Source organism: Protopterus annectens, chromosome 15.part0, assembly GCF_019279795.1.
Source record: "Protopterus annectens isolate FY-2018-M chromosome 15.part0, PAN1.0, whole genome shotgun sequence".
Classification (NCBI taxonomy): Eukaryota; Metazoa; Chordata; order Ceratodontiformes; family Protopteridae; genus Protopterus; species Protopterus annectens.
Window position 1 is genome coordinate 134,555,827 of NC_056749.1, and position 20,491 is coordinate 134,576,317.

The 20,491-nt window shown below is 45.6% G+C and overlaps 1 protein-coding gene across 1 annotated transcript in view; it reads left to right on the plus strand.

The window, feature by feature from the left end:
- The window catches only part of RADX (RPA1 related single stranded DNA binding protein, X-linked), an 804,920-nt gene that overhangs the window by 414,221 nt on the left and 370,208 nt on the right, over positions 1-20,491 (plus strand). Inside the window, exon 9 of the mRNA XM_044057246.1 lies at positions 10,941-11,101. Coding sequence (XP_043913181.1) covers positions 10,941-11,101 — 161 coding nt within the window. The remainder of the gene's footprint in view (positions 1-10,940; positions 11,102-20,491) is intronic.

A 20,491-nucleotide genomic window follows, 5' to 3' on the forward strand; every position in this document is an offset into this window, starting at 1 on the left:
GAAAAGATTTTGCACACTTTAGATGTACACAGGCAATTGCGTTATTATTTAAGCAGGACTAAGGATTTTCGGCAGTCTCAGCAGTTGTTTGTTTCTTTTGCTTTGAGTTCGCAGGGCAAGCCTGTGTCAAAACAAACTATTTCTAGGTGGATTGGCTTTTGCATTGCATTTTGTTATTCCCATCATGGCAAGGAGATTCCAGCTGGGATTAGGCCTCATTCCACTAGGGCTGCTGCCACTACAACAGCATTTCTAAGGGGGGTGGCAACTAAGGATATTTTGGAAGCAGCTACTTGGAGTTCAGTGCATACTTTCTCTAAGCATTATCACCTTCCTATCTACTCTAAGTCTAGGGCTGGTTTTGCCACAGCTGTTTTGCAAGGCATGTTGTCAGCTCCTGCTTCTTTATGATTTGCCAGCCTCCCTTACCTCTGCTTTGGGATTCTACCCAATAGTAAGGACTGCAGCAATGGGGAGCGAAGAACATAGTACAGTTTTGTACCTACCATAAATGTAGATGTTCGAGGATCCCATTGCTGCAGTCCAATTTACCCTCCCTCCTTCCCTCTGTGTTTAGGGGTGGTTGTGTAGGTGAGGTTTCATGCTTATATTTTTGTATATCTTCTTGTATATATTGTGCATATTTTTGGTGCAGGTATTTTGGGCCTTGTCTTTTTAGGGTCTTCTGACATCTGGGGCAAGAAAAGACTGAGGATATGACGTCGGTCATGCGCATTAGTACCCTGACGTACTGACGTCAGTCTAATGCGCCCTGACCGACGTCAGCCTTATACTCTGGTATTCGGGCCGACTGGATGCGGACTATACCCAATAGTAAGGACTGCAGCAATGGGATCCTCGAACATCTACATTTATGGTAGGTACAAAACTGTACTTTTTTCGGCTCCGATTTTGCTTATATTATGCCGTCGGATCCTCCGACTTCGCAAATATCTAAAAAACGCAAGGAAAAGGACCGACACTCGCGGTCCGAAACCGCGGTTAAGCCAACCGCGAGTGTCTCGGTTTCGGCTGAAACCGAGCAAGCGGTTCCTCCTTCAGCCGAAAACTTTCCTCCTGCCGAGGCCTCTTCTAACCTCGTGGAATCGGCTTCTGATATCCCACATACTGTTACAGTTTCTCAGGAATTATCAGACACTATTCCCTTAAGATTTTTAATCTTCTAGACTTTGTTGCATGTTTGGGAGATATGTATATATCCCCCCATTGTTTCTTTGAGAATTGCTTATCCAATCTCTCTTCCCAATCCTTTCTAACCTCCTTTGATTGAGTCTTATACTTATCATGCAATACCTTATATGATCTACTAAATATTCATGTTTTAACGGCAGCATCTGTTCTAGATTCTTCTAAAAACTCTACCAGTGCTGGTTCTTCATGTAGGACCCCCCCCCATTTCTTTCTCCTTGCCTGTAATTCTTGATAGGGAAGGCAATTTCTAACCTGCAGTCCAAATAATTTATTGGCATCTTCCCATTCTGTTACCTTCCTCTCTAGTTATTTGCTCCCAATACATTACTTCCTTTCTAGTTTTCTCCAATACATTCCAGCCCTCTTTCGCCTATTGTCTGTATTCTTAATTGCAGTTATCCCTATCGACAGAATCTCCTTTCCCCATTTCCATGTTGGCTTAATTCTTGGAATACTTTTTCTTACTTTATGAATATAGTATTCTGTATAATTATTAATGTTAAGTTGTCAATCTCGCCTTCATTCTTGCTTGATGGGTTCGGAGCCGATCCCTCGGCTCCGACTCGGCACTTGCTAAGCTCGAGAGTTTCTTCTACCAGCTCGAGGCAGCCCCATATCCCATGATGCAAGGCGGTAAGTACCCAGATCTTGTTTGCCGCTTCGCTTAGGAGGTCTTCTTTTTACCAGCTCCTGGTAAGTTGTTCACTTTTGTGAGTTTTAAGCCCCTTTTAGTTAAAAAAAAAACCTTGTATTGATAGTTTTAAAGTTATATTATACCCTTTCTGACAGAAATTCCCTGTCTCCTTTATTTTTTGTTAGTGTATCTTAAAACCCTATCCCATTCCCCCCCTGTTAGGGTGTGTGCATTGGTTTTGTAGAATACCTTTTGGTATTTTATTTAAGTTATTTTTGACTGGTGTGTGTGTGTGTGTTTTTCGGCACCATGTCAAAGGAGAGGGTCTCAGGTTTTAAGAAGTGTGACTCGTGCTGTCAGAAGATGTCTCTGACAGACGGTCACACTTCTTGCCTGTATTGTCTGGGCCCTCTTCACCTGCAGGACTCCTGTGCTATTTGTCACTCCTTCAGCCAGAGAGTCCTGCAGGAGAGACATAATAAACTGGTTCTTAGGGGCCTTCTTAAGCCGGAGGGCTCTCCGGCTAAGTCGGCTCCACCAAAACCAGCAAAAGTTTCCAAGGCCCAGGCTTCTGTTTCTAAGCCTGCGGCCTCAGCTCCGACTCGTACTGAGTCGAGATCGGCTCCGGCTGGAGCCGATTCTGGCTTGACAAAGCGTTCGGCACCGATGGCTATCGGTGCCGAACCTATTTTGACCACTTCGATGTCGGCTCCGATCGGTTCCGACACCCATGTGGCTCAGGCATCGGTGTCGGCTCCGTTCGGCTCCGACACCGTTACTTTGGTGGCTGTATCGGCTCCGGCTGGAGCCGATACATCGAGGCTTCCTGTCGGCTCCGAGAAGTCGGCTCCGACAGGATCTATTGTATCGGCTCCGATGGCCCATTCCAGGAAGAGGTCGAGGTCTCCTTCCTTGGAGCCGATACTGTTGGCTCCGGCTTCGCCTCTTCTATCGGAGCGGAGCCATCGGAGCCGATCTTCAAGGTCATCCAGGTTGTCAGACCATGACCTAGAGAGAGTGGTCAGTAGATTACTCAAGTCACAGGTACTGGCCCAAATGTTACACAGTCCGTCTCAACAGACGACTGTTGGTCCACACCCAGTTACAGTTCCTCCTTCAACTCTACCCCAGAGCTTGGAGTTGGAGTCTTCGGGAATGGTTACTGCTACGGCTGGAGGACGGATACCCCCTTCTGTTCCTTCAGCCTCTACTCTTATCTCCTCTTCCTTAGAGGGATTTGGTGGTCGGGCTTCCATGGTCTCCTCCGAGGGGGTGAGTGGCATCGGACCCTTGTCCGAGCCCACTCTTCCCCTTGGAGCCTCGGCCTTGGTTAGCTCGGCTCCTACATCTGCCTCGGAGACTTCCCTTGCGGTGGTCCCTGGAGTTCCTAGCTCTTCGGAGCGGGTTCTCTCGGAACTGCCTGGGAGGGGAGCATTCGAGGTGATGAAGAGTGTACTGGCCACTGGTATCAGTCAGCAGTCTGTTCCCGTAGCTCCTCCCTCTATAGTACCTGTTGACATCTCTGCCACTTCTCTTGCTACAGGACCCAGAGATCCTCCGCCTCAGGTTTCCCCATTGGGAATTTCCCCCTCTTGCGAGGATTCTCCTGATGTTTGGGGAGATCCTCCTAGGAAGAGGACTTGTAAGAGGAAGCATGTAGACTCCCCGAGTCTGTCACCCGGATACTGACTTTGATGAGTCAGAGGGATCCCTAGATCCCCCTCTGAGGATGTCTCCTTCTCAGACATCCTAGAACTTCTAAAACAGAGGGGAAACTGGCCCACCAACAATCCCTCTGAGGATGAGTCAGTATACCTAGAGGCGTTTGGATCTCGGCCCTCCACCTCCTGGGTGTCTCCGCCTTTCGACCCCCTTATGCAGGTTATTGCACGAGGCGTGGGCAGCTCCTGACTCTGTAGAGCCAGTCCCTAGGAGGCCTTCAAAATTTATCACTGCTCCGAGTGACAAACAATTCCTTACCAAGGGTGTCCCCGCTGATGCCATGGTGGTGGCTGCGGCCACCAAAAAGGAACTTGCAGATCCTTCCGTGCCCGTCCATCCTCCTAATAAGGACTCTAGGACTATGGATAGGTACGGCAAGCGGATGTTTTCCTCAGCGACCTTTGCTATGCGTTCGCTGAATTATCTTTGTCACTTCACCAGACTCCAGAGATATCCTGAAGGAGCTGGGAGAAGTAGTTCAGGATCCTACAGCTGCAGGGGCTCAAGAAAAGATTGCTTCGCAGCTAGGAACCCTCAATTCCATTGCTAACTCCTCCATGCGGCTAATATCTTATGCTGCGGATGGAGCAAGTAGAGCCGCAGGCACAGGTGTGGCTCTTAGACGCCAAGCCTGGATGCGGCTATGTGATTTTGCGGATCCCTTTAAGGCGTCCTTCACAAATTCTCCCTTTGATGGGTCAGCTTTGTTTGGCCCTCAGGTGAAGGAAACCTTGACCAGGTGTGAGCAGGACGGCAAGACTCTTTCTGCTGTTGGAGTCCGTTTTTCCACCCCTTCTAGGCCTTATCCCAAAGGACAGAAGGGTGGGAAGATGTGGTTCCGTAAATCCCAAGGAGTCACGCCGATTCACGTGGTCAGTTTACCCCTAGAGGCAGAGGGGTAACAACAACAGACGCTCTAGAGGCAGAGGGGTCCAAGAACCAGGGAAACAGGGAGCCTCTCTCTGATAAGCCTTTTCAGCATCCCTGAGGTGTTGCCCGGCTGTCCCTCCTTGGAGGCAGTCGGGGGAAGATTATCACTGTACCCAGAAGCCTGGCATTCCCTCACTCAAGACAGATGGGTACAGTCGATCATATCCAAGGGTTACATAATTCCTTTCGAGGAAAGTCCCTTCCCCTCAAGTTCCCTTCCAGATGTACCACCCGCTCTAAGGGAGATTGCAGAGTTAGAAATCGCAAAACTACTGCAAAAAAGAGCCATTCAGCCAGTTACAATAGACCATTCAGAGCCCGGAATCTACTCAAGGTTCTTTTTGGTCCCCAAAAAGACGGGAGACTGGAGACCAATATTGTATCTCAGCAGACTCAACAAGTCTGTCAGGAAGACAAGATTCCGAATGGTCACTCTTCAGTCAATTCTGCCCTTCTTACAGAAGGACAACTGGATGTGCTCAATAGATCTTCAGGATGCGTACTATCACATCAAAATTCACAGACGTTCCAGGAGATTTCTCCGCTTTTGGCTGGGGTCCAGTCACTTCCAGTTCAGAGCCCTGCCCTTTGGTCTCACTACAGCCCCCAGAGTGTTCACCAAATGCATGGCAGTGGTCACGGCTCACCTGAGACGTCAAGGATTCCAGGTGTTTCCGTATCTCGACGACTGGCTCCTGTCAGCCACCACCAGGCATCAGCTCATACAAGCCAGGGATTACACAATAGACCTTTGTTCTCATTTAGGCATCTCAATCAACTTCGAAAAGTCATCCTTATCGCCCTGCCAGTCTATTACCTTCATAGGCGCAAACTTAAACACTGTTCGGATGTCAGCTATCCTTACAGAACAAAGAGTTTCAGACATTCAGACTCATGTCAGGATCATTCTGGCCAGCAAGAAAGTACAGGCCAGAATGGTTCTAAAGGTATTAGGTCTCATGGCTGCGGCCATTACTCTTCTTCCCCTGGCTCGATTCTACATGCGCCTCCTTCAGTGGATGCTGTTCACACAGTGGTCATACCAGCAACTCCCAATGCGTCACCAGATTCTGGTGACACAAACATGCAAACAGCATCTTGCTTGGTGGATCACATCGTCTCAGGTTCACCAAGGCAGGTGCTTTGTACCCCCGTCCCCGATAGCCACTGTCACCACGGATGCCTCCCTGATCGGGTGGGGGTCATTATCAGCGCAGGATGGTTCATGGGACGTGGCAACCGTTCGAGTACCATCTGCACATAAATGTCCTGGAGATGAGAGCAGTGCTTTTAACGTTGCAAGCCCTCAACGACTTTCTTCCCGTAGGGACAATTGCAGTCCACACAGACAACATGTCTGTAGTTTGGTATATCAACAAACAGGGCGGAACCAAGTCCTACCCCTTGTGTCGAGAAGCGTTCAGACTTTGGCAATGGGCGATCTCCTCTCATCGGTTTCTGGTAGCAACGCATATCCCTGGGAAAACCAATATTATAGCGGACAGATTGAGCAGAGCTATCCTCATGCCTCACGAGTGGTCTCTCAAGCAATCTATAGCGGAAGAGATTTTTCTGGAATGGGGTCGTCCATGTTGCGATCTTTTTGCTACTCCCCTAAACAGCAAATGTCCAGACTTCTTCAGCCTCTTCCCTCTATCAGGCCATCCCCCCAGAGACGCTCTGACCCAGGATCGGCCCCAGGGACTTCTTTATGCCTTCCCTCCATTTCCTCTGATCCCTCAGGTGATCCAGAAAGCTACCGCTTTGAGAGCCAAATTGATTCTCATTGCCCCTTACTGGCCTCGACAAGTTTGGTTCCCGTTCCTCCATCATCACCTTTTGGTGCAGCCGTGGCATCTGGACCCAGTGCCAGATCTACTGATTCACCAATCCGGTCAGCTGCACCGGTCAATCCCTTCTCTCAACCTCACAGCATGGTTGCTCCACTTCCTTCCTTAGCCAGGCTTCCTTTGATCTCTAACCCAGTTAGAGACATCATAGTAGCTTCACTAAAATCCTCTACCAGGAGGATTTACACAAGCAAATGGAAGCGTTTCTCTTATTGGGCTAAGGCCCAAAATATTGATCCTTTTACTGCCCCTGTTCAGGCAGTTCTGGACTTCTTAGCAGAGATTTTTCATGCAGGCTCCTCTTCTTCCACAGTCAGAGTTCAATTGGCTGCTATTTCTAATTTTCATGTCGGGATAGCAGATCATAATATTATGTCCCATAGGCTCTGCCGGGCCTTCTTGAAAGGAATTTTCCTACTAAAGCCTCCAATCAGGAATCCTCCTCCTCAGTGGGATCTAAATTTAGTGCTGACATCCTTGATTCTTCCCCTTCGAGCCAGCTGTTTCTTGTTCCCTGAAATATCTTTCTTGGAAAACTTTATTCCTAGTGGCTATTACATCTGCCAGGAGGGTGTCTGAACTTCATGCTCTTTCGGTTCGACCCCCCCTATTTGATTTTTCACAAAGACAGAGTATCTTTGAGAACTAATCCATCCTTTTTACCTAAGGTCGCTTCAAAGAACAATCTGAATCAATCCATTGATCTCCTGTATTTTTCCTAACTATTCAGATAGAGCTGAACAAAAGCTACATTATCTTGACGTCCACCGTCAACTTAGATATTATTTGGGCAGAACAAAAAAATTTTAGAAAATCTGATCAACTTTTTGTTTCATATGCGGATAATAAAAAGGCCTTCCTGTTTCTAAAGTGACTTTGTCCAGATGGCTTTCTTCGGTCATCACTGAAATTTATACGATCAGGGAAAACAGCTGTGCTCAAAACCTAAAGCACATTCAACTAGGAGTTTAGCTACTTCTACAGCTTTTCAAGCTAGACTTCCTTTGGACACTATTTGTGCAGCGCCACTTGGGCCACTCCTCACACTTTTGTTTCCCATTACAAATTGGACTTGGCCTCCAGGGACAGAGCCAGTTTTGGCTCTACAGTCCTCAAGAGTTTGTTCCATTGTGCCACCCAGGATAGAGGTGCTAGGGACGCGGTCCCATCAAGCAAGAATGAAGGCGAGATTGACAACTTAACATTAAGAAGTTATGTACCTACCATAACGTTCCATGTTAGTTGTCTTCTCTCGCCTTCTTTCTTGCGACCCTCCCTCCTTCCCCCTGGCCTGGACAGACCTTGTACAAGAAACTATTATGCTAAAGACCATTCAGACCTGGTCCTTTTTTACATCTGTAAGTTTCTTCTTCCTTTGGGAAGTATTCTATGCTTGGTGCTATTGCCCTTTGTTAACAAACGAGATCTGGGTACTTACCGCCTTGCATCATGGGATATGGGGCTGCCTCGAGCTGGTAGAAGAAACTCTCGAGCTTAGCAAGTGCCGAGTCGGAGCCGAGGGATCGGCTCCGAACCCATCAAGCAAGAAAGAAGGCGAGAGAAGACAACTAACATGGAACGTTATGGTAGGTACATAACTTCTTATTATCGTTAAAGCTCTGCATCCAAAATCCCAGCCTGTCGTTGTTTCTTGAGCTTCCCCATTTCATTATCATCCCTTTCCCTTTGAATTATAATTTTTTGTTTGTGCTATGTATTGAGCCCTTAATTGTGTTGCTCTGAAATATCCCTTCAAATTGGGTAATATTAATCTGCCTTGTTTTGTTGGAAGAATCAGCTTATCCCACTTGACTCTTGCTGTCTTCCCCCTCAGATAAAATCTTCCAGCTCTTTATTAATTGCTGTCCACAACTTCTCTTGTTGATAAAAATATGCCTGACCTGTGTATAAGACTAATGGGACTAAAAACATTTTAACTGCTTGTATCTTACTATCCATATCCATATAACAGAGCTTCCATTTTCCCAGTTTTTGTATTATATTTTGTTTAGTCTCTTCCCACATATCATTTGCTGCCACATCAGAATCATTTTTAATCCATGCTCTTAAATGCTTCATTTTATATTATCCCCTTAAATGTGGATATTGCTGAACCAGTTCATGTGTGGGTGCATAATGTACCTCTGTTGCCTTTGTTTTAGCTTCATTAATTTTGTATCCAGAAAAGATCTGAAACTATCTCAGAATATTCCACCTTTTCTAGTTTTGTCAGATATAAAATAATGTCATCTGCAAGTAGAGCCACCTTTTCTTGACTACTATACCAAGTATATCCTTGAATTTCTGAGTTACCTATTTTCTTTGCCAGTGGTTCTAAATGTAATACAAATAACAAAGGGGAGAGAGGACACCCTGCCTGGTTCCTGTGCTCAAGCAGAAATTATCTGAGAGGACCCCACCCAGTTTAATTTTCGCCTCTGGTCCCTCATATATCCTCCTAATCAACATAATTTTATTAAGGAATGCAAATGCTTCCATTGCCTGCTCATAATGTCCTAGCTTACTCTAGGAAAGGTCTTTCCAACTTCCAAGCAGACTACATCAGCCAGTGCTCCCTTGTCAAATTCTCCTGTAATTCAGTTATAAAACTGGATCAGGTTTGATTGGCGCTTCTTTTTTGTTGTGAACCCATGTTGGTTTTTGGTTGCCATCCTGGAGATTGCATTCCTTTAGAGATTCTACCAGATTCTTCCCCTCAAGATTTTCACCATGACATTCTCCGCTGCTACTGTTAAGCTAACAGGCCTCCAGTTCCCCATATTTTTTCTGTCCCCACCATCCCATTCAGTTCTACCTCAGCAACTGTCCTCTTGTCTTCTGAGATGTTTACTTCTTTCAGGCCAGCTGTTACGGTTGAATGTCTCTTTTCAGGATATTGATTTTTAATAGTTACCCAATCAAACCTTGTCAGAGTGGTTGGCCATTGTTTTGCTATTTTGTATAACAGTTGTATTAAAACATTGTCAGCACACACTCACGAGGACTGCTAATGCTCTTTCTGCTTATTTTTAAAAAGTGTGCTAGCTAAGGGCGTATATAAATTTATAATTAGGACAAGTGTTCACCCATTTACCAAAATGCTGGAAGCTAGATGGCCAATCTGGAAACAAGGCAGCCTTTGTGGTTGCTGTGTTAGACATGATTCATTTATTAGCAGTCCTCCAGCATGGATTAGCAGTCCTCCAGCATGGATACTTGCACTGTTTGGCATTATGCTGTGAATAGTATTGCAAGATTTTGCTAAAAACAAAATAAGTGCAGCTGTGTGATGTACTCGCTAAAAAGTATGCTCATGTGGGAAAGGTTCTTGTAGCAGTACAAGGTCCCTTCCACCACTACAGCGATCTAGGTAGTTCTGAGATGGAGTAAGTATACAGTTAGTGGGTGTTACTTGAATATAGTTCTAGTGTGCTTCCATTTTTGTTCGATTGCTGTTACACAATGAAGATATTAAAGGTTTATAATTCTTGTAATGTGATTGTCTGAAATGCACTTTGTATGGATACAACATCCAGAACTTTCTAAGAAGAAAACTTACAAATAATTGACTGGATTGTGTAGCAGCTTTACCATTCTTAGTGTTGTATACAGTGTGGACTTGCTATCTTTATGTAGTGCATACTGCATGAGAAGGACAGATACTATCCAAAACAGAAATGCATTTTAGGTGCATAACAGAGCCACAATATAGAAAATAAAAGTAACCTTAGTTGTATCAAGGATATCTCCAAAATTGTTTTGGGAAAAGAAGGTGACAGAAGCTGCAGCGCTATTCCATGAGAAGACTGAGCATGTTAGAGTATCCAGTATGTGCACATACTCGAGAAAAAAGTATCTGTGTCAACCACAAAGCACCACCAACAGGAAAGAAATGTAAATACATTTCATTTATTTAAAAATACACTATTTTTTAAATGAATGAGTTATATAGGAATAAATCTTGAAAGTAAATTTCATGTTTACTGTGTGAAATTGCTTTTGAAAAATTATTATAAACTTTTGAGGGAAGTTCTATGCCTTGCCTTCTGTGCCATTAGGGGTCAAGTGGTCTTGGATATGTTGTATCTTAACAAATCTAGTACCTCCACAAATACCACACAGAGAGATCTAAATTTGTATCAGCAAATAAATAAAATACTGTGGCAAGAGAGGGTCACTTTGCAGTGCCCTCCCACCTCTGGAATAGACTCTGGTGGCAAATTAAGCATTGTGATATATTGTCTTCTTGCATATGGGAACTGGATGATTAATTAATGGGTTTTCACAAATGCATCCCAAATAGTCTCCTTGAAAGAGTATGTACTGGCAAGGTATAAATTATCCAAAAAGTCTGTTTGTATTTCCTCAGTCCTGTGACAAGAAAATGTCTGTCATTTTTGTGAGAGAATGACTGCTGTGCACCGTTGTGGTGTGTTCTTGAATATTATGTAATGAGAGTGAATTGTACAATCTCAATATATTTCTGCTTGTGTTGCAGTGTACCTTGCTAGTGCTTTATGTCCATTTGCATTGCATTCTGAGGAACACTATTCATGATTTTAAGTTACCTGTGTCTAATTTGTGCTTTTCAGCTGAAACAGTACTGACATCATCCAATGAAGTGATGAAAATGATTGCTAATCTCCACTACAGGGAACATAAACGAATTGCTTTTTTGGGCTCTATTGCTTCTGTTCGCTACATCCATCATTCCTGTACAGCCAAAGTGCTCCCAGCAATGGATGTAGAAGAGGTATGGAAGTTCTGACTTAACTGAGGTGAAGAGCTGAGAGCTTTTGCAATGAAGATATATATCAACCATACACCCTGTAACTTTGTGCAAGCATACCTTGGAAGGCAGTACATGTTTACTTTTTGAGTACATAAAAGTAAATGTTTTCACCAGGTTTCATACTATTATTTTATAGCTTTTCTTAATAGTTTCATGAGTGTGACAGGTGTGCCAAACTGCTTTCTTGTATGTTTATAATATATTTTGAAACTCAATGACATTGTCTTGACATTTCCAAGACTAAATTGGCCCCTGTATGTCAGCCATGTGTGCACTGTAAATTTGGTGGCAGTATTGTGTGGTTCTCTGTTAGGTACCCAGTATGAAGAGTTTAAATATCCTGGTCTCCACTTGGATTTTCGCTGATATTTCCTTTTTTAAATCTACCCCAAAGGCAAGAGACAGAGAGGTAGTTTGTTGGAGATCTCTATAAATTTGCCTCTTAAGGTGTGTGTGTGTGTGCGTGTGTGTGTGTCTGTGTGTATGTGCACGTTCACACTCTGCAATGAAGTGACAACCCAGCCAGGAGTGGTGTTATACCCGCGTCTTGCTTGGATAGCCTTCAGCTACCTGTTGACCCTAAACAGTGTAAAACAGGTATAGAAAAAGTAATAATTTTTCCTTGAAAATGAATTGCCCGTTCTACTAGTAATAATATTTGATACGGATAAAACTTGATGCAAGCCTAACTGCAGTCCTTATCACTGGTAGTCTGCATTATTAGAAATAGTCCCCTCCCAGATTCCACTTAGTGTCGCTGGATGATGTCACAAAAGTTTGTTAATTGTGGATCATTGTGTATTGCTGCATGCAGGTGAATGTTTGAACGGTAACTGGAGTTAAGCCAGCTTGTTCTCTCATTCAGAAGGCTTTTTGTCAGAAATAGTTGCTCTATGAAGGAAGTTACTTCTTGTTTTCAGTTATTTTATTCCTCCCAAGTGCTGACTTTCTATAACAGTCAGATTTAAAATTAATATTAATATTTTTTTAAGAAATCAAAGGTATATAGTTGTTAACGTCTTCTCAAAAGCTATTTTTGAAATTTTTTTGTCTATGTTTAAAACTTATCTGCTTTGTATTGCTGCTTTTGTTTTATTTTTTTAATGTGAAAGACTCCTATGGAAAAGTCAGACATCAGTGGGTTAAAACTTTATACTGGTTGCAGTTATTAACAGTTACAGTCCTATGTTTTGTTTTCCTGTACTGATTGTGAAACCTGACTCAGATCCTGCCCTGAGACTTAACTTCATTGACTGCTTTTTAGTCTGTTGAATTGTATACATGGGAGACTTTTAGGCATTGTTTGTAAAACAGTATTTGTAAGCAGTGTACTTTTTATTTAATTTTATATTTTCATGACATGGTAAGAGAACTGTTACTGAATGGACCATATCAACATAGTAATATAATAATTAAATATAAGCAAATGTAAAGAGAGTTATACAGTGGTAGACACAAACCTACAGGAAATTGTGGTCAAACCTAGTATCAGTGATTTTATTGGCAGAGTTAAATAGGAGTAAGGCAGCTTGTTTTCATTTTGAAGTAGAGACCAACTTTAATTTAACTGGCTTAGTGAAGTGGTTGCTGTTGGACTCTTTTCAGCCATGAGCCAGACTTTAAGAGTAGTTTAAATGCAGTACATTTTGACATTAAAGTAGCCGGTCAAGTGACATGTTTTTGAAAGATGGGAATAAAATCCTTGTAGTTTTTAAACACGTTTATTGAATTATCACTAGTGACATAGGCAAACCTACATTTATATAAAAGTAATCAAACCATATTAACAAGATTATTTATTTATTTATTTGACATTTGTTACCCAGGTTGGTCCAACTGAGCCAAGGGCTCATTTTCAGTGGAGACCCGAGGAGAAAAGCTTCAAACAATATACAGACATGCAAAAGACATACAATAACAGTAACTGTCAGAAGTACAATCACATAACATGAGGAGATAAGCTTCAGTCTATAGCATAGAAACTCAGTAATACAATGAAACTTCCATTACAAAAGTATACAGTGTAAAAGAGGTACACTCAGTTGTTTAACGAAAGAGTTAAAGCATTGGAATAAGCTCCATCCTTTTGATGCAAGAGGGTAAAATCACTGAATTATATGTCATAGTGTAAATGAAATAGAAGGAGATAATTCTAATAGAATAGAAGAACAATTAGTCCAGAAGAGGGGATGTAGAGACAGTAGTGATGTCATGTGGGGGCTTGGCATAGGCAGGACCAAGTCTTTTTTGAGATAGTGTTTTAATTCTCTTTTAAACTGGTGTTTTTGGGAGATATTTCTTATATTGAGGGGGAGTGTGTTCCAGACTTAAGCTACTTGTAAAGGGACTTTCTAATGTTTTTATTGGGTTTGTAGATGTCAAGAAGCTGTTTGTCAGTTGTGTGGATGTGTTGGAGGGGGCTGTAATAAGATAGTAGGTTGGTGAGGGAGGGGCAGGAAGAGAGAGATTGTAGTTGAAGTAGTAGTTGAGAGAATTCAATCCATTGATGTTTCTTTAGGGCGAGACAGTGATGAGAATTGTTAGGAAGGTTACTGGCAAATCTGGCTGTTTTATTTTGGGCAGTAGAGTAGACTAATATTAGTAAGGATAGTGACATCATAAAGTAGACATGGTAAGACGATTGTCCGAGTCAGAGAAAGTTTGGAGGTAGGTGTAAGGAATTTCCGATTTCTGGAAAGTACTCCAAGTTTCTGGTGGTTGGATATGTTGGTTGAGTTTTAGTTCGTCAATTATGGTGCCAATTAGTTTGGTATGAGGTTCAGCTTTGATGATGGTATTGTTGAGAGCGGTGATGGCAAAGGAGGATTTCTGTTGTGCCAGTGTTCTAGGAAAGAAGAGGAATTTTTTTTTTTTAGGGTTTATTACTATCTGATGAGTCATGATGTTCATCGTGTTACACTGCTGCAGTCATTACACTTGGGTTATCCTGCCATCAGGCAGTTCCCCAGTTGGCCTGAGTTCCAAAGTCTTGATCCAGCGTCGGTTGCTGTCGCCTCCTCCCTGACGTCAGTGCGAAGATGCAGCCGACTCCATTTTCTTCAGTTTTTCTTGCCGCGCGGTGCCCGAAGCAGAAGCACTTCGCAAGTGCCGGTCGGCCGACTCCTGAGATTTTCATTCCGAATCTTTTTCTTGCCTCAGACAGATGTCAGTAAAATTTAATAACTGTATTTCTTTTGGAAAGCAAATACCTCATAAGGATTTCCACTCCTATTATATTCCATGCCTAGGCCCTGACCACGACGTCACTGGTTGTCGGTTTTGTGCTAGGTTTAACAAGCACACTATTAAATGTCTGTTTGATTTTGCCCGACATTATTTTGGCAGAAAATTCAATTACAGCATGCCGTCGGAACTACCAATGACTGCAATGCATAAAAAGCACAAGGACAGGCATCCGAGGCCCAAAACTGACGAGGCCTCTTCTAGGCCGGTCGCCAGTTCTCCGGTTTTCAGCGAGGTGCCTACGCAGCCCCCGGCGACCACTTCCACAGAACCACAGACCACCTCCGACTCCCACGTGGAGCTGGCTGGGCCTTCGGACACACTAGGTTTTCAGCTTTCCGATCCTAACCCTACAGAGGGAACCGAAGTAGCTGAGCAATCCACAGCTGCAGAGGGTGTTTTCAGACCTACCCAGTTAACCATTAAACCCTCTGTTAAGTCTAAGCCTCCCTTAAAAGCAAAGAAACAGACACAACTCTCTCCAGGACAGGCTTCCATGCCTAAGAAACAAATGCTAAAAATGGCCGAGGACCTAATCACCCTGATCAGGGGGTCCCATCCCCCTCCTGATAAAAGGCCCAGACAGGATGCAGACTATGAATCTTCCGACCAGGTGTCCATTTCCTCAGACTCTTCCTTGGACCTAGGATATTCTTTACACCCTTATGAGGATTCTGATGCTGAAGAATCAATTCCATCAGCCTCTCCGTGAGGCTTACTCCTTTGGGGAGACCTTACATACCATGAGGGAACATTTCCATTGGGAAGGCCAGGATTACTCAAAATCCAAGAAAAGGCTCAGAGACTTCCTTTTTATTGCCTCAACACAGACCCCTTGCTATCCCGCCAGTTTTAGATATTGTGGATGATGTGTACACTGAACCCAGTTTAAACCCTGACTCCTTACCCCCAGCCCCAGTCAACCTGACAGGTATTACAGAGTCCCTGACTCTCACAAATTTCTGTACAAAAGCCCAGTTGCTGACCATGAAACTATTTCTCAGGGACCCAAAGGGATTAAGGCCTCATCAGCAAAAAACCCAGTTCCCTCTGACAGAGATTCCAGAGCATTAGACAGATGGGGAACGAAGGTATATACGTCTGCAACTTTAGCAATGAGAGCCTTGAATTGCCAGATGTTATGTGATCCTATCTCGCCTACATTCTGACTGATGGGTTCGGAGCCGATCCCTCGGCTCCGACTCGGCACGCTTATGCCAAAGAGCGAAGTCTCTTATTGGCTGAGCTTACTATATCCCAGGATGCACCACTACCAGTCCCCCAGATCTCGTTTGCCGCTAACTAGCGAAGACGTGGTCTCGAGCTGGCTGAGCTGAGTAGTAAATTTTACTTACTTTTTTATGTCAGAAAATTGTTTTTCCTGTCATAAAAAGCTGTTTTAACGGCTACTCTGTGCTTTGTGTAGTGATTGAAAGTTTTTTGTGGAAACTTGTTGAGTGATTGGGTGTTGTTGCTGATTTCAGGCCTCCCTTATCTGTAGGGCCTTTCCCGGTCAGTTAACCCCTCTCAAACTTTTGGGATTTCAGATCCCCTTGAGTTTCTTGTTGTTCGGATTGTTAAACCGGCAGTTCTAAACTGATTTTTGTAGAGTCAGTTAAGTAAAGTTAAATTTGGATTGTGTGTTCTTACTGCATTTTTGGTCATAATGTCTCAAAATCCTAGGCCTTCGGGCTTCAAAAAATGCACCAAATGTAATTTTAAAATGTCAATCACAGATGACCACTCTCTCTGTGTTTATTGTTTGGGTGCAAAACATTTACAGGAGTCATGCAGCGTGTGTCACGCTTTTTCCTCTAGGGTCCTCCAGGAGAGGAAAAATAAGCTTATTCTTAAAGGCTTAATCAAACCCTCCTTGTAAGAAGCACTAGCACCCTCTCCTTCTCCAACCAAAGAAGGCGGCTCCGACCAGTCCGTCGGATCCGCCGCCAAAAGACATAGGCAGGCTTCTCCTTCGGCTCCAAGGACTTGGAGCCGAGGCGAACGGTCTGCCTCGATGCCACCAGTCTCGACTCCTCGGGCTTCGGAGCCGATGGCTGGGGCATCGAGGCGGTCACCTTCGCCGGCTCCACTGGTCTCGGAGCCGACTAAGGTTGCCCGCTCAGACACTCCTCCTCCTCGGCACCGATGGAATCTACTGTGGGTATTCCCTCGGCGCCGATAATCATCGAGTCGCCTCGGAGCCGGTCCCCTAGTCCTTTGAGGCCGTTGGAGAGGCCTTCTCGAACCCGTTCAGTATCCTCTAAGTCCTCGAGGATGTCGGATTCGGATATAGACAGGGTGCTCCAAAGACTGTTCCAGTCCCCAGTCTTTCAAAAATTTGTTTCGGCTCCAACCCAGTTGGCTTTGGAGCCGATAGCCCATGCCCATCCCATGGCTGTTCCTCCTCCGACCGCCGGCTCCGCCGGAGCAGATGCTGTTGGAGCCGGTGGAGATCTTAGGGTCGGCTCCGACCCTTACTCCAACCCGGGCCTTCGGGTCCGAGTTTGGTACACGGACTTCTTCGGCTGGACCCGGGGGTGATGTTTCGGGACCTATGCTTTCGGTTCCAAGCCTCCCTCTCGGTGCTTCAGCTGCGGGATTGCCGTCTGCTATCATGGCTCCGGAGACTGGACACTCCCAGGATTCTGGGGGTCCGGCTTTCAGGGCTATGAGGAGTGCCTTGGCCAAGTCTTCGGCCATCTCTCCGGCTTTACCGGCACCTTCCCTGGGCATGGAGACTGGGTCTTTGGCAGTTCCCCTGTCCGTAGGCAGCGGAGCCCCTGGGCCTGAGGTTACCCCCATTGGGGTTCCCTCCTCCTGAGGGTTCTTCGGAGTTGTCTTGGAGGAACCCCGAGGAAGAGATCGTGCAAGAGGAAGCACGTGGACTCCCCGAGTCTATTACATCGGACACTGATCTTGATGATGCGGAGGGGTCCCAGTCGTCCTCGGATGATGTCTCATTTGCAGACATCTTAGAGATCCTCAAACAACGAGGCGGCTGGATATCCAAACCCCTCTGCTGATGAGTCAGTGCTCCTCAAGGCCTTTGGGGCTCAGCCCTCCGCCTCCTGGGTGTCTCCGCCTTCGACGAGCTTCTGGATTTAGTTTGTCGAAGGCGTGGGAACATCCAGATACCGTGGAACCAGTCCCTTCTCGTCCTAATAAATTTTTGTCTGCCCCACCCGAGAAGGAGTTCCTCACTAAAGGCGTGGCTGTAGATGCCATGGTGGTGGCATCTGCTACACAACAGGACGTGGCAGAGGCTTCAACGTCCGTCCATCCTCCTAATAAGGAGTCTAGGAGCATGGACAGGCAGGAAGCGCACCCTGACTTCAGCGGCCTTTACTTTAAGGTCTCTGAATTATTTGGCACATTTTACCAGGCTTCAGAGGGATCTGGTCAAGGAGCTGTCAGATTCCTCTCGGGTAACCTACCTGAGCAGCTAGCCCAGTCGGTTAGCTCTCAGTTGGCTATCCTTACGTCAATTTCTAACTCGTCCATGAGGCTCATTTCCTATGCGGCCGAAGGCGGGTAGAGCGGCAGGCACAGGCGTGGCTCACGGAGACAAGCCTGGCTTCGCTTGTGTCAGTTTGCGGAGGCATTCAAGTCTTCCTTCACGACGCTCCCTTTGATGGGTCCTCTTTGTTTGGACCCAAGGTTAAAGACACCCTTACCGCTGTGAGCAAGAGGGAAAAACTTTATCTGCCATAGGTGCCCGTTATTCCACTCCCTTCGGCCTTATCCCAAGGCCAAAGGAGGGGAAGATGTGGTTCCGAAATCACGTAAGTTTTTTCCTCAACAGCAGGAAGATTCCCCTTCCAGAGGCAGAGGACGGGGAAATTTTTCTGGGAGACGCCGTCCCAGAGGCGGCAGAGGGCCCCGCAATTCTGGAGACCGCGAGTCCTTTCGTGGCTCTTCAGCCTCCCACACATCATGAGGGATTGCCCGGCTGTGCTGCTCCGGAGCCAGTCGGGTGTCGTTTTGCCAAGCACCTAAAAGCCTGGGAGTCAATCACTCAGGACAGATGGGTGCTTCGGATCATTGCCGGAGGTTACACCATCCCATTCACATACTCACCACCACCGTCCAAGAAAATCCCGGACCCACCACCCAGTCAAAGGGAAATTGCAGCCGCAGAAGCTTTAAAGCTGCTAGAAAAAGGAGTCATCCAACCGGTCCCCACAGACCAGATCGGATCCGAAATTACTCCAGGTTCTTTTAGTGCCAAAAGACAGGGGACCTGAGACCAATATTGGATCTCAGCAGACTGAACCAATCCGTCACGAAATCCAAATTCGAATGGTCACGTTACAATCCATTCTCCCATTGTTGGAGAAGGATGTTTGGATGTGCTCCATAGACCTCAAGGACGCCTATTATCACATACCGATACATCAGGCGTCCAGGAGGTATCTGCGCTTCAGCCTGGGAGTCAGTCATTACCAATTTTGTGCTCTGCCCTTTGGTCTCACCACAGCCCCCAGGGTGTTCACCAAGTGTTTGGCGGTAGTGACGGCTCACCTGAGAAGTCTTGGATTCCAAGTGTTTCCCTATCTGGACGACTGGCTCCTGACTGCCGCCACCAGGCATCTACTAATGGACAACCTCAAAGCCACCATCTCCCTAGGTGCTACCCTGGGGATCACATTCAATTAGTCAAAGTCTGTCTTGCTGCCCTCTCAGCGCATAAGGTTCATAGGAGCAGAGATAGACTCAAAATTGATGCGCGTCTTTCTTCCTGCCGAAAGGATCCAAACTTTACAGGGCCAAGTTCAAGCTCTGGTCTCGAGATCCAAAGCCCCAGCCAGGATGGTTCTACAAGTTTTAGGTTCAATGTCTGCCACGGTTCTTTTAGTTCCTCTGGCAAGATTGCACATGAGGATTCTTCAGTGGCTATTGTCAACTCAATGGTCCTTTCAGGATCTTCCCCTCAATCATCACATCATGATTACGGAAACATGCAAACGGGACCTTCGCTGGTGGCTTCAGACATCCAATCTAAATCAAGGAAGCCCTTTGTTATTCCCTCTCCAGTGGTTACCCTGACGACAGATGCCTCCCAGATAGGGGGCATTGTCTGGGCAGGTTAGTTCAGGGCTCCTGGCTTCCAGACGAAGCTCTTCTCCACATCAATGTGTTGGAGATGAGGGCTGTACTTCTATCCCTACAGGCCTTACACAAGTTTCTTCCTCAGGGCATCATCGCCATCCACACAGACAACATGTCGGTGGTCTGGTATCTGAACAAACAAGGAGGGACCAGATCTTACCCCTTTGCAGAGAGGCCATGAGGGTGTGGGAATGGGCTGTAGCTACCAACCGCTTCTTGGTAGCGACCCACATTCCGGGGAAATCAAATATATTGGCAGACAAATTGAGCAGGACAATTCTCTCCTCACGAGTGGTCCCTAAACGAAACAGTAGCAGCTCAGGTTTTCAGGAGATGGGGAACGCCGTGCTGCGATCTTTTTGCAACACCACTGAACACGAAGTGCAAAAGGTTCTTCTCCTTGACTCCACATCAAGGGGAACCAGCTATGGATGCTCTAGCACAACCTTGGCCAACAGGGCTACTTTATGCCTTTCCTCCGATACCACTTCTCTCCAAAGTCATTCAAAAAGCTTCTCAATTGGGGTCCGCAATGATACTGATTGCCCCATACTGGCCTCGTCAGGTATGGTTTCCTTACCTGAAGAAACATGCGGTGGACGATCTGTGGACTTTAGACCTAATTCTGGACCTATTAATTCATCAGTCGGGACAACAGCACCAGTCCCTTCACTCCTTGAAGTTGACAGCTTGGCTCCTCCACTTCCGACTTTAGTCAGAAGTCACACATTAGACCCGGAAGTTATTCACATTTTATCTTCGGCCCACAAACCCACCACTAAGAAATTGTACCTCAGTAAGTGGAAGAGGTTTGCTATCTGGGCTCAACTCAGGGGCTTAGACCCTATCACTGCTCCTATCCCAGAGGTTTTGAAATTCTTAACATCCCTGTTTAATCAAGGATCTTCTGTCTCTACTATTAAAGTCCAACTAGCGGCTATCTCTAAATTTCACGAGTCCATGGATCCTCCATTGATGAGCAGCAGACTATGCAAAACT